This window comes from Symphalangus syndactylus, chromosome 10 (assembly GCF_028878055.3).
Source record: "Symphalangus syndactylus isolate Jambi chromosome 10, NHGRI_mSymSyn1-v2.1_pri, whole genome shotgun sequence".
Classification (NCBI taxonomy): domain Eukaryota; kingdom Metazoa; phylum Chordata; class Mammalia; order Primates; family Hylobatidae; genus Symphalangus; species Symphalangus syndactylus.
The window spans coordinates 57,823,640-57,842,781 of NC_072432.2; the positions used below are offsets into that span (position 1 = coordinate 57,823,640).

Below are 19,142 nucleotides of genomic sequence, written 5' to 3' on the forward strand. Positions count from 1 at the left end.
CCAGGGCTCCCACAAGAAAATACCACAAACTGGGTAGCTCAAATCACAGAAATTTATTTTCTCACAGTTCTGAAGGTCGAACAGCAAGGTGTTGGCAGGTTGGGTTTTTTCTGAGAACTTTCTTCTTGAATTGCAGATGGCCAAGTTCTCACTCATGCCACTCTGACTGGCGCGAGATGGTATCTCATTGTGGTTTGATTTGCATTTCCCTAATGATCAGTGACGTTGAGCTTTTTTTATATGTTTGTTGGCTGCATGAATGTCTACCATTGAGAAGTGTCTGTTCATGTCCTTTGCCCAGCTTTTAATGGGATTGATTGTTTTATTCTTGTAAATTTGTTTAACTTTCTTACAGATTCTGGATATTAGACCTTTGTCAGATGGATAGATTGCAAAAATTTTCTACAATTTTGTATGTTGTCTGTTCACTCTAATTTTCTTTTGCTATGTAAAAGCTCTTTAATGAGATTCCATTTGTCAATTTTTGCTTTTGCTGCAATTGCATTTGGTGTTTTCATCATGAAATCTTTGCCCATGCTGACGTCCTGAGTGTTATTGCCTAGATTTTCTTTCAGGGTTGTTATCGTTTTGGGTTTTACATTTAAGTCTTCAATCAATCTTGAGCTAATTTTTGTATATGGTGTACAGAGGGGATCCAGTTTCAATTTTCTGCATATAACTAACCAGTTCTCCCAACACCATTTATTAAATAGGGAATACTTTCTCCATTGCTATTGTCAGGTTTGTCGAAGATGAGATGGTTGTAGGTGGGTGGTCTTATTTTATCTTCTCTATTCTGATCTATTGCTCAGTTCTCTATTCTGTTCTGTTGCTCTATGTGTCTGGTTTTGTACCATTATCATGCTGTTTTGGTTACTGTAGCCTTATAGTTTGAAGTCAGGTACCATAATGCCTCCAGCTTTGATCTTTATGCTTAGGATTGTCTTGGCTATGTGAGCTCTTTTTGGTTCTATATGTTTTTTAAAATAGTTTCTTTTAATTCTGTGAAGAATGTCAATGGTAGCTTAATGGGAATAGCTTTGTATCTATAGATTACTTTGGGCAGCATGGCCATTTTTACAATATTAATTCTTCCTATCCATGAGCATTGAATGTTTTTCCATTTGTTTGTATCCTCTCTGATTTCCTTGAGCAGAGGTTTGTAGTTCTCCTTGAAGAGGTCCTTCACTTTCCTTGTTAGCTCTATTCGTAGGTACTTCACTCTTTTTGTAGCAATTGTAAATGGGAGTTCATTCATGATTCGGCTCTTTGCTTGCCTGTTGTTGGTGTATAGGAATGTTAGCAATTTTGCACATTGATTTTGTATCCTGAGACTTTGCTGAAGTTGCATATCAGCTTAAGAAACTGTTGGGCTATACTGAATGGGAAAAAACTGGAAGGATTCCCTTTAAAAATCAGCACAAGACAGGGATGCCCTCTTTCACCACTCCTATTCAACATAGTGTTAGAAGTTCTGGCCTGGACAATCAAGCAAGAGAAAGAAATAAAGGGTATTCAATCAGGAAAAGAGGAAGTCAAATTGTCCCTGTTTGCAGATGACATGATTGTATATTTAGAAAACCCCATCATCTCAGCCCAAAATCTCTTTAAGCTGATAAGCAACTTCAGCAAAGTCTCAGGATACAAAATCAATGTGCAAAATTCACAAGCATTCCTATACACCAATAACAAACAAACAGAGAGCTAAATCATGAGTGAACTCCCATTCACAATGGCTACAAAGAGAATAAAATACCTAGGAATGCAACTTAAAAGGGATGTGAAGGATCTCTTCAAGGAGAACTACAAACCACTGCTCAACGAAATAAAAGAGGACACAGACAAATCGAAGAACATTCCATGATCATGGATAGGAAGAATCAATATTGTGAAAATGGCCGTACTGCCCAAGGTAATTTATAGATTCAATGTCATCCCCATCAAGCTACCAATGACTTTCTTCACAGAATTGGAAAAAACTACTTTAAAGTTCATATGGAACCAAAAAAGAGCCTGCATCGCCAAGTCAATCCTAAGCCAAAAGAACAAAGCTGGAGGTATCATGCTACCTGACTTCAAACTACTACAAGGCTACAGTAACCAAAACAGCATGGTACTGGTACCAAAACAGACATATAGACCAATGGAACAGAACAGAGCCCTCAGAAATAATGCCACATATCTACAACTATCTGATCTTTGACAAACCTGACAAAAACAAGAAATGGGGAAAGGATTCCCTATTTAATAAATGGTGCTGGGAAAACTGGCTGGCCATATGTAGAAAGCTGAAACTGGATCCCTTCCTTACACCTTATACAAAAATTAATTCAAAATGGATTAAAGACTTAAATGTTAGACCTGAAACCAGAAAAACCCTGGAAGAAAACCTAGGCAATACCATTCAGGACATAGGCATGGGCAAGGACTTCACGTCTAAAACACCAAAAGCAATGGCAACAAAAGCCAAAATAGACAAATGGGATCTAATTAAACTAAAGGGCTCCTGCACAGCAAAAGAAACTACCATCAGAGTGAACAGGCAACCCACAGAATGGAAGAAAATTTTTGCAATCTACCCATCTGGCAAAGGGCTAATATCCAGAATCTAGAAAGAACTTAAACAAATTTTCAAGAAAAAACCAAACAACCCCATCAAAAAGTGGGAAAAGGATATGAGCAGACACTTCTCAAAAGAAGACATTTATGCAGCCAACAGACACATGAAAAATGCTCATCACTGGTCATCAGAGAAATGCAAATCAAAACCATAATGAGATACCATCTCACACCAGTTAGAATGGCAATCATTAAAAAGTCAGGAAAAAACAGATGCTGGAGAGGATGTGGAGAAATAGGAATGCTTTTACACTGTTGGTGGGAGTGTAAATTAGTTCAACCACTGTGGAAGACAGTGTGATCATTCCTCAAGGATCTAGAACTAGAAATACCATTTGACCCAGCCATCCCATTACTGGATACATACCCAAAGGATTATAAATCATGCTACTATAAAGACACACGCACACGTATGTTTATTGTGGCGCTATTCACAAAAGCAAAGACTTGAAACCAACACAAATGTCCATCAATGATAGCCTGGATTAAGAAAATGTGGCACATATACACCATGGAATACCATGCAGCCATAAAAAAGGATGTATTCATGTCCTTTGTAGGGACATGGATGAAGCTGGAAACCATCATTCTCAGTAAACTATCACAAGGACAGAAAACCAATCACTGCATGTTCTCACTCATAGGAGGGAATGGAACAATGAGAACACTTGGACGCAGGGAGGGGAACATCACACATGGGGGCCTGTCATGGGTTGGGGGGAGGGGGGAGGGATAGCATTAGGAGAAATGCCCACTGTAAATGACTAGTTAATGGGGGCAGCACACCAACACGGCATATGTATACATATGTAACAAACCTGCACGTTATGCACATGTACCCTAGAATTTAAAGTATAATAATAATAACAAAAAGAAACTGTTGGGCTGGGACAATGGGATTTTCTAGATATAGGATCACGTCATCTGCAAACAAACATAATTTGACTTCCTCTCTCACTATTTGAAAACCCTTCAGTTCTTTCTCTTGCCTGATTGCCCTGGTCAGAACTTTCAATACTATGTTGAATAGGAGTAATGAGAGAGAGGACATCCTTGTCTTGTGCCAGTTTTCATGGGGAATACTTCCAGCTTTTGCCCATTCAGTATGATATTGTCTGTGGGTTTGACATATATTGCTCTTATTATTTGATGTATGTTTCTTCAATATCTAGTTTACTGAGAGTTTTTAACATAGAGGGATGTTGAATTTTATTGAAGGTCTTTTCTGCATCTATTGAGATAATCATGTTTATTTTAGTTATGTTTATGTGATGAATTACATCTATTAATTTGTCTATGTTGAACCAACCTTGCATCCCAAGAATGAAGCCAACTTGACTGTGATGGATAAGGTTTCTTAAGTGCTGCTGGATTCAGTTTGCCAGTATTTTATTGAAGATTTTGGATTGATATTCATCAGGGATATTGGACTGAAGTTTTCTTTTTTTGTTGTATATCTGCCAAGTTATGGTATCAGGATAATACTGGCCTTATAAACTGAGTTAGGGAGGAGTTCCCCTTTTCCAATTTTTTGAAATAGTTTCATTAGAAATGATATCAGCTCTTCTTTATACCTCTGGTAGAATTCAGGTGTAAATTCATCTGGTCCTGGGCTTTTTTTGATTGGTAGGCTGTTTACTGTTGCTTCAATTTCAGAACTTGTTATTGTTCTACTCGGGGATTCAGTTTCTTCCTGGTTCAGTCTTGGGAGGGCGTATTTGTCCAGAAATTTATCCATTTCTTCTAGATTTTCTATTTTCTGTGCAAAGAGGTGTTCATAATATTATCTGATGGTTTTATTTTTGCGGGATCAGTGGTGATATGTTCCTTATCATTTCTGATTATGTCCATTTGATTCTTCTCTCTCTGTCTCTCTCTTTTTTTTTACTAGTCTAGGTAGCAGTCTATCTATTTTATTAATTTTTTTTTCAAAAAACTAGCTCCTGGATTTGTTGATTTTTTTGAAGAGTTGTTCATGTTTCTATCTCCTTCAGTTCAGCTCTGATCTTGGTTATTTCCTGTCTTCTGCTAGCTTTGGGGTTTGTTTGCTCTTGGTACTCTGGTTCTTTTAGTTGTGTTGTCAGGTTGTTAACTTGAGATCTTTTTAGTCTTTTGATGCAGGCATTTAGTGCTATAAATTTCTCTCTTCATACTGCTTTGGCAGGATCCCAGAGATTCTGGTACACTGACTCCTTGTTCTCACTAGTTACAAATAGCTTCTTGATTTCTGCCTTAATTTCATTATTCACCCAGGAGTCATTCAAAAGCAGGTTATTCAGTTTCCATTTAGTTGTGTGGTGTTGAGTGAATTTCATAGTCTTGAGTTCTAATTTGATTGCGCTGTGGTCTGATAGACTGTTATTATTTCAGTTCTTTTGCATTTGCTGAAGAGTGTTTTACTTCCAAATATGTGATCAATTTTAAGGTAAGTGCCATGTGACAATGAGAAGAATGTATATTCTGTTGTTTGGGTGGAGAGTTCTCTAGATGTCTGTGAGGTCCACTAGTTCCAGAGCTGGGTTCAGGTCCTGAATATCTTTGTTAATTTTCTGTCTCAATGATCTGTCTAATATTGCCAGTAGGGTGTTAATGTCTCTCACTATTATTGTGTGGAAGTCTAAGTCTCTTTGTGGTCTAGGTCTCTAAGAACTTGCTTTATGAATCTGGGTGCTCCTGTATTAGGTGCATATATATTTAAGATAGTTAGCTCTTCTTACTGAGTTGAACCCTTTCTCATTATGTACAGCCCTTCTTTGTCTTTTTAAATCTTCATTGTTTTAAAGTCTGTTTTGTCAGAAACTAGGATTGCAACCCCTGATTTTTTCTGTTTTCCATTTTCTTGGTAAATTTTTCTCGGTAAATTTTTCTCTATCCCTCTCTTTTGAGCCTATGTGTGTCACTGCACATGAGATGGGTCTCTTGAATACAGCATAGCAATGGGTCATGACTCTTTATCCAGATTGCCATTCTGTGTCTTTTAATTGGAGCATTTAGCCCACTTACATTTAAGTTTAATATTGTTATGTGAGAATTTGATCCTATCATCATGATGCTAGCTTGTTATTTTGCAGACTTGTTTATGTGGTTGCTTCATAGTGTCATTAGTTGGTGTACTGTGTACTTCAGTGTGTTTTTGTAGTGGCTGGTAATGGTTTTTCCTTTCCATATTTAGTGCTTCTTTTAGGAGCTCTTGCAAAGCAGGCCTGGTGGTGATGAATTTCCTCAGCATTTGCTTGTCTGAAAAGGATCTTATTTATCCTGTGCTTATGAAGCTTAGCTTGGCTGGAAATTAAATTCTGGGTTGGAAATTCTTTTCTTGAAGAATGTTGAATATTGGTCTGCAATCTCTTCTGGCTTGTAGGGTTTCCACTGAAAGGTCCACTGTCAGACTAATGGGTTTCCGTTTGTAGGGGACCTGGCCTTTCTCTCTGGCTGCCTTTAACATTTTTTCTTTCATTTCAACCTAGGAGAATCTGATGATTATGTGTCTTGAGGTTGATCTTCTAGTGGAATATCTTACTAGAGTTGTCTGTATTTCCTGAACCTGAATGTTGGCCTATCTTCTTAGGCTCAGGAAGTTCTCCTGGATGATATCCTGAAGTATGTTTTCAAACTTGGTTCTGTTCTTCCAGTTTCTTTCAGGTACCCCAATCAGTTGTAGGTTCAGTCTTTTTACATAGTCTCATATTTCTCACAGGTTTTGTTTTCTCCTTTTCATTCTTTTTTCTCTATTCTTGCCTGCCTGTCTTCTTTCAGAAAGATAGTCTTCAATCTCTGAGAGTCTTTCCCCTGGTTGGTCTATTCTGCTATTGATACTTGTGATTACATTGTGAATTTCTTATGTTGTGTTTTTCATCTCCATCAGGTCAGTTATGCTCCTCTCTAACCCAGCTATTCTTGTTATCAGCTCCTGTATTGGTTTATCATGATTCTAGCTTCTTTTCATTGGGTTACAACATGCTCCTTTAGCTCAGCAAAGCTCATTATTACCCAACTTCTGAAGCCTACCTCTACCAATTCAGGTAGCCCAGACTCAGCCCAATTCTGTGCCCTTGCAGGAGACCTGTTGTAGTTATTTGGAGGAAAAGGCACTCTGGCTTTTCGAGTTTCAGCATTTTTGCAATGACTGTTTCTCACATTTTGTGGCTTATCTAACTTTAATTTTTGAAGATGCTGAACTTTAAATGGGGTTTTTATGGGGTCTTTGTTGTTGTTGTTTCTTTCTATTTTTCTTTTAACTCTCAGGCCATTCTTCCATAGGGCTGCTTGTTGGGGGATGACTGCAGACCCTAGATGCCTCAGTTTTTCCCTCACCTGAAGGTATCACCAGTGAAGGTCGTGAAACAGCAAAGATGGCAGCCTTCTCCTTCCTCCGGGAGCTCCATCCCAGTGGAGTACTGACCTGTTGCTGGCCCAGACCCTCCTGTAGGAGGTGTCTGGAGACCCCTGTTGAGCAACCTCAGTCAGGAAGGATGGGATCAAGAGCCCGCTGAAAGAGGCAGTCTGGTTGCCTTTTGGTAGAGCAGGTGTGCTGCGTTGGGGGACCCTTCTTCATCCACACTGCCTGGACTCTCCAGAGCCAGCAGGCTAGAAAGGCTGAGTCAACCGAACTGCAGAGACATTGGCTGCTTCTCCCCTCAGAGGCTCTTTCCCAGGGAGAAATCAGAGTTCTGTCTGTATAACCCTGGCTGGAGTTGCTGAAATTCCTGCAGGGAGGCCCCTGCCCAGTGGGAAGGAATGGATTGGAATCTAACTCAAAGAAGCAGTCTGGGCCAGGCACAGTGGCTCACACCTGTAATCCCAGCACTTTGGGAGACTGAGGCAGGTGGATCACCTGAGGTCAGGAGTTCAAGACCAGCCTGATCAACATGGTGAAACCCTGTCTCTACTAAAAATACAAAAATTAGCTGGGCGTGGCAGTGCATACCTGTAATTCCAGCTACTTGGGAGGCTGGGGCAGTAAAATTGCTTGAACCTGAGAGGCGGAGGTTGCTGTGAGCTGAGATCACACCATTGCACTCCAGCCTGGGCAACAAGAGTGAAACTCTGAAAATAAAAAAATACAATAAAATAAAGGAGCAGCATGGCCACATTCTGGAACAGCAGTTGTGCTGCATTGGGAGGGGTGAGGGACTCCTCCTGTCAGGGCCACCTAGACTCCCCAGAGCCAGAAGGCTAGAACTGAGTTGCCCAATCTGCAAAAATGTCAGCCACCTGTCCCCCTGGGAATTTGTCCATCTTAGGCAGTCTCCAGTCTACTGCACTAGCCAACTGAAATTCTAAGCGAGTGGGTCTTAGCTTGTGAGGTGCAAGGGAAGTGGGGCCTGCAGAATGACACTGCTTGACTCCCTGAATCTCCTAGAGGAATGTAAGGATGAAACTCCCACCTTGTCAGGATTCCCAGAGCTGGAGACTGAAAAACTCCTGGGTCTCCGTGTGAGCCTCTGTGTAAGCCTCTGTGTGAGCCTGAGTGACCACTCTGCTGAGACTTTGCACAGTTCTGTGTATTGGACAGAAGGCCCTGGTAGAGTGGCCTCCTGAGGGGATCTCCTGATCTGTGCGTTGCAAAGATTTGTGGGAGAAGTGTGGTTTCCAAGGCAGGGTTGCACAATCACTCACAGCTTCCTTTGGCTGGGAATAAGGGATCCTTTGGCTCTGTCCCACCCTGCTTTTCTTCATTATCCATGGGTCGAGTTGATTGCCTAGTGAGTCCCAAAGTGAAAAACTGGATATTTCAGTTGAAGGTGCCAAATTCACTCTCCATTTTCATTCTTCTCTATGACAGCCATGGACTGCAGTTGCTTCTCGTCAGCCATCTTGGCCCCTCCCCATTTCTATTTTATGAATAATGGGGAGACAATGCCCTAAGTGAAACTCCATGTTGTTTATCTCTGTAAATAGTTTAGCCATTACTGTTATCCATTAGTCAGAGACATTTTAAATAATTCTAACACTCTTTGGTCCTTTACCTGAGAAAAGCAGGTTAATTAGGACTTTTATTTTTCCAGTGGTCATAGGCACCTTTATTAAAATAAAGGGCCTGTGTTTATTTAAATAGAAGAATAATTAAGAAAGAACCTGGAAAATTATATTGTAATAATTTTGCCAAAACTTTTCAACTATTTCTATATTGATTTAGGGAATTAAGTTAATCAGGTTAGATAATACTAACTCCCAGAACAAATATTGTTCTTTGGGTTAGCAGAGGAAAATCTAATTCCTGATACTGTGATGCATTTCTTTTGATGCTTTGAAGCTATTCAGTAAAATAAGCAAAGCACAGTGTACATAGCATAAAGTGCTTCTTTTATTTTTCTGAGCCACCTTACTCCTCTCTAGCTTATCAAATAATTAACTGGGGTTGGTTTCCCTTTTTTCCATATTTCTCTTTCTTCCTAAGCAAGCATTATGTACAAAGCTGTGTGGTTATTAGATTCATACACTATTTGTGTACTTACTGTGATCTGAGATGTTAAATGATTATATAGTGGTCAGGGTGATGGCAGCAAATTGTTGGCAAACTCATGACCAAAAATAATAAAAGCACCATTTACAAAGATACGGGCAAAATTGATGGAAACCAACATGGGATGGTGAAGCATCCTTGGGTTAGCAACAGCAGGAAGCCATTAACACCATTTGGCATAAAAAAAGATAAGGGAGGAAGCAATTCCTAGAGCAGGGAGTGCTGCCAGACCCTGGAGAGAGTGATATAGCTAATGGAATGACAAGATGGCCAAACCTAAGGAAGGTAGCTGCTTCTAAACCACAGACAGTAGGAAGATGACAGGGAATAAATCCTCTAACCACTTCCTTCCAGCCCCCTGAACTCCAGTTGGTACTTCCTATTGGCTGAAACCAACCCAAAGCCAAAAGCTCTTGATCAATGACTGTGAAGGTCATTGTCCAGGGGCATAGAATGGATCTGGCACAGATTATATGATTATTTGTATGTCAATCATTGGTACTAACTTTTTATGCAGATTAATTGAAAACTTTTGGGAGTGGAATATACTACACAATAGAAGAGTACCTGGAAGATAGTAAATGTTTGTAAAATGCTTGCTGAATAAATAAAACTTAGACTGGACTGTAAGCATTATATACTTAGGTTTCTGAGATCAAGTCTAGAATAGATTCTTACTTAAACTCTTAGCAGTGTAGGCAATATCTACTACATCAGGCGCTCGGTGAGGGATTATCAACTAAAAAGGTGGCTGGATAAATACATGGGTGTATAGATAATCAAATGAAAGTATAGATAACTCATAACATTTCATATACTTTAGGAAACTTAAATAATCTAGTCCAACTGTTTCATTTTGTAGGTAAAAAATGGAATTTCAAGTTGATTAAAAACACAATATTGCAGAGTTAGAACAAAAAAAAGAATCTTATGACTCTAGCCTCTTCTAACTAAATATGCTACCTCTAATTTACAGTTTACAATTTGTTTCATTCAAATAAAAAAATTCAAGAGATCTCTTGTATAACACTGTGACTACAGTTAATAACAATATATTATGTTCTTTTAAAATGTCAAGAAAATAGATTTTAAGTGTTCTCACCACAAAAAAATGATAATTATGTGAGGCAATACATATGTTAACTTGGTTTAGCCATTCCACAATATATATATAATTTAAAACACCATGTTGTATATGATAAATATCAACAATTTTGTTAGTTAAAATAAAATGTTTTAAAAGTTGTTCCATTAAAATCAAAGTCAGTTACTGATGATGATGATGAGAGACAGAGAGAGAGAGAGAGGAAAAGCACAAGTATCAGCTCACTTAGCATGATCCATGATTTGTGAAACATGCTTGCCATACTACTGAAAGAATGCTGAGGAGTCTACTTGTTTCTGTGTGACCTAAGTGCACAATGAACTTGCATCCACAGAAAGTATTTGAGAATGTAGGTCTCTAGAAATAATAGCACTTTAAAAGTTGTCACTAATCAATCCAAATATATATATATATATACACATATAAACATATATATACCTAATAATCATTATTCAACTAAATCTTCATCTTACTTTTTATGAAAGTACAACAAAAATAAGCTTGATCAATGCCAAATATAAAAGTAAATTTCTTTGTCATCTCCCCAAATATAATTACCACCTTCCATTTTGGAAACCTTTAATGAATTCTGATTGATGGGCTGGGTGTGGTGGCTCACACCTGTAATTCCAGCACTTTGGGAGGCTGAGGCCAGTGGATCACTTGAGGTCAGGAGTTCAAGACCAGCCTGGCCAACATGGTGAAACCCTGTCTCTGCTAAAAATACAAAAATTAGCTGGGTATGGTGGTGCATACCTGTAATACCAGCTACTTGGGAGGCTGAGGCAAGAGAATCGCTTGAACCTGGGAAGCGGAGGTTGCAGTGAGCCGAGATGGGGCCATTGCACTCCAGCCTGGGCCACAGAGTGAAACTCTATCTCAAAAAAAAAGAATTCTGATTGATGAAACACAAATTATTAATTTCACATCTGTAATTAATATTAATGTTTTAGGTCCATACTCACATGAAGAACTGTGCCTTAAAAAAATTAAAACCTTTCTTAATAATACTAGGTTTAAATTTGCCAATCTTCCACATATGCTACAAAGATGATTTTAGTCTATCAAGATGTTTATTGTATATATTTCATTTTTTGTTTATTTAAACATTCAAAAATTTAGATGTAAACATTGTTTAGCAGCATTACTTTTTCAGTGTCTTGGATGCAAGGCATAAACTGACTTTTACGACTTTAAATATATTATCTGTATAATATTTTAAAATTTTGCTTTTGAAGCCAGGAGCTATATTGGAAATACCACCTACATTTATTTTTTAAATGTTCTGAAGAATAGCACTTTTGAAACCTGTAATCCGTATTTAAGTGAAATGCCTCTGTAACCAATCTTTGAAGTCCAAAAGTGTCAACCCACTAAAACGCAGTTACTTTGTTGCAGTTCAGAAGTGTGGGGAGCTGGTGGCAGGATGCAAGTCCTTCCCAGACTGATGTGGCTTTTCACCACATAGTGGCACCTGTTCTCTCTGGCCTAAATAGGGGTAAGGCATTTCTGGGTCCTGTAGAGAGCACTGCCGACTCTCCAGGTGAGTGTCCATTTAGTGGGTCTATCCGGGAAGTTTGGCTAGGAATATACTGGGACTTTGGGAGCCATCACTCGCCTCCCAGCTTCCCAGCACTGGTGACTTGTTAGTTCCTGCGCGTCCGGGTTCTCCCCTGGCACAGGACTAGAACTCCACTCTGTCCCCCACCACCCTGCATGGGGGGTAGCTGGGGAGGGGAGATTGGCTGTTGGGCAGAGGAAAGCAACCCATTAGATCCAATTTCTCTCCTTTTTTTGTGTATATTTTTACTATCAAAGTTAGTTGTGATCATGAACTCGATAAACTTGAATCAGGAATATGTCTGCACAACTACCTGTAATGCGTCTCTGTAATTAAAGTACTTTCAGAATCAATTAGTGTGAGGTGGAAGTTCATGAACCCAAATGCCCAATATAACACCAGATACACTAGGTTGGTGTAAAGATGCCATCTTCTGTTCTTTAATATACCAATTGGAAAAGCAGAGAGAAACAGGTGTCCGTCCTAGATTACAGCCGGAGACTTCTCAGCAGGCCTCCTTCCTCGCAGAGAGCGGCTTTGGAATGGGAGTGGGCTGGGAGGAGGCAGAGGAGGCCGGGAAGCACAAATTCAGGGCTCCCCAGCCTGAGTGTACCCGCGCGTTTCTGCCCTGGGTGACTCTAGGGGCCCAAGTTCTGTCCGGACCGGGGAGCGCGGTGGGGTAAGGACACGGCAATTCACCTCGCCAGCGGCTTTAGTGTCGCGGTCCCGAAACCGCGGAGCCTGACAGCTAAGCGGTCCAGCGCCAGGGGGCGACCAGCCCACGAAGCGGGGACTCGAGGAGGGACCGAGGGACGCGGGACGGCGGCTACTCTGCCGCGCTCTGCTCTTACCTCCAGGTAGTACAAGTCCACAGTAGTGATCTGCGAGTCCAGGAAATCTTCATAGGTGTTGAATTGAGTGACAATATTGTCCAAGGCCTTCAGCCCCTCTTCCTGATCCATGGCGGTATCCTCGGCCGAAGCTTCCCTAGCAACGGAAGCAGGAGGGCAGGATCAGGAGGCTCCACCCACTTCGTTCCTGCCAATCAGTTGAAGCCGGTGTGAGCTTTGAACGTTAATCCCACCCCCTGGCGGTTTGTTGCAGAGTTTCTGGCTTCTGCCTCACTCCTGGAAAACTTTCTGGAACTACCCACTCCAAGTTCAGGTCGGATACCCATCCACCGACTCAGGCTTCGCTGAACTGTTGAGCAACCAGAGAGGTGCAAACTGCAATCCAAAGTTAAAAAGTATGACACTGCCTAGATACTTAGACAAAATATTAGGAATCAGCTCCCAATTGCATTCTAAAACAATGTTATGCAAGACAAAAATACCGAGACATTTTGCAAAAAGAGTATCTCAAAAACAAGCATATCAAAATGGTGTTGTGACAAGGACAATAATAAAATAATGATTTTGTTAAATTATTTTTAAAGTTATAACAAAGGTAAATTATTGCTAATGTTTGTGTACAAGAAGCAATTTATGAAATTCCCAAAGGAAAGAAACTCAATCAAAAAAAGTCTTTGCAGACCTTTTTTGGCACCAAGTTCTTTCACTTATTTTACTATTTTAGCACAGTGAAAATTTTGCTGTGTTGAAGCTGTCCTTTTTAAAGAATAAAATATCTGTGAAATCTTATTAAATAAAGTCTTTTACTAAAGATTTTTTGTTTTCTTCAGAACAGTATTGTGTTTTTAAAATATGAATTTAAAGTAATCCAACATAGCAGCTGGCAAAATATGTTCAGAACCAATCTTTGGATTTTAATATTTTACAAACTATGCTAAGCCTTTAATTGTTGCTCTCTAAGTACGTTTCTAATTCATCTTGAGGATTTTCACAGATTTGCTAACAAAATTTTAATGAAAACATCTGGTAAGATACTTCATTTCAGTTAGCTTTCCTAATTTAAAAAGTTCATCTTAAAAATTAGGATGTCATGAATTGCAAATTTTAAGTGATATAGACACAATATTTAGGATGCTACTGACTTGTTTTTTTTGTTTAATGAATGTATTCTGACATGTTTTTAAAGATATTTTGGGCCTTATTTTTGAATGCAATTTAATTATTGAATTTGGAAAAACAAAAAGGAGATAAAATCTTGGACACTGGTAACCCATCAAAAGTAATAATAGGCCAGGTATAGTGACTCCCAGCACTTAGGGAGGCCGACGTGGGTGGATCACGAGGTCAGGAGTTCAAGACCAGACTGGCCAACATGGTGAAATTCCGTCCCTACCAAAATTACAAAAATTAGCTAGGCGTGATGGTGGGCGCCTGTAATCCCAGCTACTCAGGAAGCTGAGGCAGAAGAATCCTCCTATATCAAGATTTCATCACTTTTAAGAAACAGTAAATCATCTAGAGAATGTCTGGGTTTATTAAACTAGAGCACTTTAATGAAAAGGACCTATATGTTAGTAAAATGTGAGGTCATGGTTTGGCTATATATTGTTCTATTATGATCAATTGTGATTGTGCATTTTTTAGAGAAACCTCATTAAATTTGCCATTTGGTCAACATCTCTTTGATGAAGTAATCTCTACAGCATCTAAATTTAAACAATCATGAAATTATTTTCAGTCAATGAGTCTAGAAATGTCTTCTAACTCAAAACACTGAGGCTGATTTTCAGCAAATCAGCTTCTCTATTAATATTGAGAAAATTCATAAACTTATCCTTGTTCCTCACAGTAAGGCTAGAATTAATAGTGAGTATAACTCAATTGTCCTTTTCTAAACTTTCAATTTAACTTCAGAACCACTTTCAGACCTGTGCCTGAGAAATGAAAGGGTGGCAACAAAGAGATTAGTAAGTTTCAGCAAGCTTCTCTTTTCATTGCAAGGCTTTTGTTATGATCAAGAAATACTTTATTTTGGATAACATGCATTCCTACTTCAAGTCCAAGATTTTTAAAGACTGAAACCTGGAATTTAGCACCAATCCAAGAAATTCCATTCTTTGCAAAAGGACAAAGAAGGATTATGTATATTCATAATAAAACTCCAAGATGTAAGAAAGAGGAAACATATGTTATGTAAGAATAACAAAATATATGCCAGATTTAAGGTACTTACTTGGTGGAAGTATATAAAAAAGTTTCAAATTAAGCTCTATATTTTTATATTCCAAAATATTTGGCAATATACTATGATAGCTGAGACAGTGAAAGGAAAACATACTTTGTTGACATGATAGGACGGGAATGTTTCACTTATTATGTTAATAAGAACTTGAGGCTCTATTAAGATGTTCTATTAATATGTTATCATATTGTAGGAAAAAAACATATACTTACTCTAATAGGACAAGAGATTTGTGTCTGGTGTTGCCCAACTGCTTGTTAACTATGACTGCAGATGAGGGCTATTGCTTAATCATCAGCCAAGGAGAGCTTTTTTGCACTTAGTAACAATGGTGACACTAAATTTACTTGAGCTATTTCTTGTGATGAGATCACTGGACTTCCTCACACTCTCAGTTATTCTAGGATGCTGGAATTCTGGTTCCACTGCTTCTCTGTCCTGGAGACACAATGTGTTCATGTGTCATAATCCAGGAATTTGCTCCTGCCTTGTCACTCACAGTATAAAAGGAAAATTTCAGAAGAGAGAAATACAAGTATAAGATGGAATTTCTCCCAGGAATGGGGTTGACAGATGTCTGCAGCTAATAAAGATTGAAAACTACTACTCTGCTATGGGATAGATGATGGGTATGATAACCACAACCACCACTTTGGAACAGAGAAAAACTTGGGCTCTCTGTGGCTCTATAAGGCATTACCAAAAGCCTCACTGAAAATTCCCTCAAGCTTTTTGACTACATGGAAATCAGCCTCTACCCTAAAACTCCACTCCCCCTGAGTGGGCAAACAATCAGAATATCGCACATGTGAATAGATGGCCACCACAATAAATGTGGAGCTGCCAGTTGCAAGGAGGTGTCCAGCATTGCCCTACAATCTATGTTACCTTTTTCTTCAATTCACTCTTACCTTCTACTATGGCTTTTTCCACTTTCTCCTCTCTCCTTAATCTTATATCACCCTTTCTCAAGGCAGATAAACTTAACTCTTATACCCAAAAGAAGTAAGTTATCACAATAGATTTCCCGCAGTCAAATGCTGTATACAAGCTTATTCACATTCATATCAACGTTTTACTTCTTCCATTGTGTAAAGGAAGAGATTTACCTCCTCCCATACCTTCACTACACAGGTTCAATCTCCTTCTGTCTTCTCAGGGTTTCTCATTTTAATTATTCCCTCTCTTTTTTGTTGTTAATTTATCTCTCCTCTCCCTCCCCACCCCAGCTCTTTTCCCTCCCCACCCCAGCTCCTTTCCCATTTTAAAAATAAGCAAATGATCCCAAAAACCACCCTCACCTCCACAGACAACATTAGCTATAGGCTTTCCTGCCCTTTACAGCAAAGCTTTTGGAAAGAGCTGTCTACAGTCACTGTCTCCATTTCCTTACCTTCCACTTTCTGCCCAACATATTCCAGTCTGTTTTTACGCACTGCTCCGCGATTTTCACCAAAGTCAATTATGACATCTTTGCCATTATGCCCAATAGACATTTTTTCTGTCCTCATACTGCTTGACATTTAGCAGCATTTGACCCTGTGATCACTCCCTTCTCTTTGAAATTCTCTCTCTTAGCTTCTGTCACATTACTTTGCACTGAGGTTTGTTAGTTGGTTGGTTGGTTGGTTTTCCATTAGCTGTTTCTTCTCAGTTCTCTTTGCTAGCTCCTTTTCTCCTTACCTAGCTTTTAAAAGTTGGAGAGTCTCAGGTTTCTCTCTTAGACCCTTTGCTGACTCTACACTTTTGTTACTTGGAGCTCTCACCCACACTCATTGCTTTACTTACTGCCTTACATGCATATGGTTCCTCTATCTATATAATTAACCAGGTCAGTCTTCCAATCACATATCTAACTGCCAAGCAGATGCCATTTGGATGTATAACATGTATAAATGAAAATTTTCCTCTTTTTGTGCCTTCTAATCTTGTTCCTCCTCCAGTGTTCCCTCTTTCAACACACAGGTTCTTCTCCTCTCAGTTGTTCATGTGAGAAACATGGAAGACAGTCTTGAACCTTACTTCTCCATCACCCCTGAAATGTAAGGCCTGTTATTTCCATCCCTCAAGTACTTCTCTTGAAGGCCTAAATTTCTCTCCAACCTAATTGACATTGGTTCCTTGCCTAAGCCAAAGTCTGGCACCTAAACTCCAAGAATATAATCTTTTCTGGTTTCCCTATACTCTTCTGGCCCGTTTCCATTCAACTCTTCAAAATGTAGTTAGTGTTTGTTTAAAAACACGGATCTCACCAAGCCTCTTTTAAAACCTTCATTGGCTCCCCGTTACCCTTAGGATAAAATAAAATTTTGTTTTGTCTTTTTGACATGGCTTATAAGTCATTCCACATCTTGACCTTCATCTGATACCCTCTACTGCACACGCTACATGTTCCAGCCACACCAGACTTTTTTCAGTTTTGAAAGGAGCCTCCACTTCTTTTGCTGCTGGGTCTAAAATATGCTGTTCCCTCTGTCTAGGACATTCTTTCACAGTACACACTTTTTCCATTTACCTATTAGCTCCCTATTATAGATCTCGGTATAGAGATCGAGATACAGTAGTCTTCTATGTTCCCAGAGCACTTTCTAAAGCGCTTATCATTTGTTGCAATATCTTGATTATTATCAAGTATTTGACAAATGTCTATACTGCTTATTAGAATCTATGCACATAAAGGCAAAGACTATGTCAACCCTCTTCACCACTATATCCTCAGCATCTAACATAGTACCTGGAACATAATGATCCCTCAAAAGTATTTGCTAAATAAAATACTTTTTCTATATATTTCAGTCATTCATTTTGGAAACAAGGTGAAAGGCATTATAATCCGTATGAGGGGTACCAAGAAAAACAACCTAAATTTTAGCATCTACATTTTAGAAAGGCACTTAGCAAAACCAATGTAATAAGAGCACAAGTCAGAATTCTTTTTGATAAACAGATATTTTGAAGCACTATGCAAACTCAGATGAGTGAAAAATTACTTCCAACTGGAAGTTGTCATGAAAATGTGATGACATGGCCTTTGTGCTGAATATGAAGTACTGAGATGGGGAGCTGGGACTCTGAATAAATGTCCATGTGACTGAATCTCATGTGCTAAAGTTTCAAGGTGAGAAAACGAGAGGTATGTTCAGGGAAGGGTGATGAGGGAAATTTATTTAGAGTGCAGGATATATGCAAGAGGGCAGAAAAATGGAAGGGCAAGTTAGAAGTAGACCACTCTGTGGTCTGTCTATTTAAGAAGATTTAACCATACCCTCCAAGCAAAAGAGAGCCGAAAGAAGTGTTTGCAAAGACGTGATCATCAGAACTACAGTTTTAAAGAGTATTCTGACAGCAGTAAATGACTGGAGGGGAAGTAAGAAGACGTCTTAGGTCAGGAGACAGAAGAAAAGGGGAGGTTGAAATTAGGAGTAGCTGCAGGGGAGATGTACTTAAGAAACCTTTGGGGAAAGAATTTTACAGCCGGAGAATGATTTCAAGTTTATTGCACACTTTTTACCCTGAAGCAAAAGTCAGAAGATTTTCATTTTAGACCGAACTTTTACCTGCTCAAAATAAGAAATAAAATGACATGGTTGGTTTTTAATGAAACCTTCCTGGTACATAATAAACTCAAATAATGAGGCACTGACTTGAGGGTAGTAAAAAAGAAATTCAGATAAAACCCTAGGAGAAAATAAAAGGAGACATCGTTGAAACCCCAGAGATGAGGTGGAAATAGGCTGCCTCTCTGAGAAATATATTTAGTTCTTCTAAAATACGTGATAATCTCTATAGAATTCCTAAGAGCTTGATCTATTTTAAATCAACATCTTCTTTCTAGCTTCTGAGTACAATATCAAAGCTCATCAGGTACTCAAGATTTCTGCAGCCATGGTAATAATACAACTCCAGTCACAACTAAGAAGATACAGAAAGGGAAAAAAAATCACTAGACTTTCTAAGAGAAGCATTAAAGGAAGTGGTGCCGATTCCATTAAGAGCTAATTCAACTCATGCTCAGCTCTACTTCTCTAGGATATCAAATATTCTTTGGCTACAGATTCATTAATCACAATAAAAATGTTTTGATCCATCTTTCCTACTCACTGTCACTTACTGAAGCAAAAGTAAAACTTATTTACCTCAGTAATCAGTAATGTAAATTACCTCATTAAAGTAAAGTCACCAAAGAGTCAGGAACTATGCTAGGCTTTGAGAGTGCAACCAAAAAATAACACCTTATTCTTTAAATCTTCAAGGATATTATCATTTAGGGAAGACAGAAGGAGGACCTGAACTGGTAG

At 38.9% G+C, this 19,142-nt stretch overlaps 1 protein-coding gene across 2 annotated transcripts in view; it reads right to left on the minus strand.

Annotated features, from left to right (window-relative positions):
- Positions 1-19,142, minus strand: part of CFAP299 (cilia and flagella associated protein 299) — a 697,187-nt gene that overhangs the window by 649,989 nt on the left and 28,056 nt on the right. Inside the window, exon 2 of one of the 2 annotated variants that reach the window (XM_055297202.2) lies at positions 12,603-12,789. In XM_055297202.2, coding sequence (XP_055153177.1) covers positions 12,603-12,713 — 111 coding nt within the window. In that variant the 5' untranslated portion in view covers positions 12,714-12,789. Of the gene's footprint in view, positions 1-12,602; positions 12,794-19,142 lie in introns of those variants that run through there. The other variant, XM_063611178.1, reaches the window with a different exon arrangement.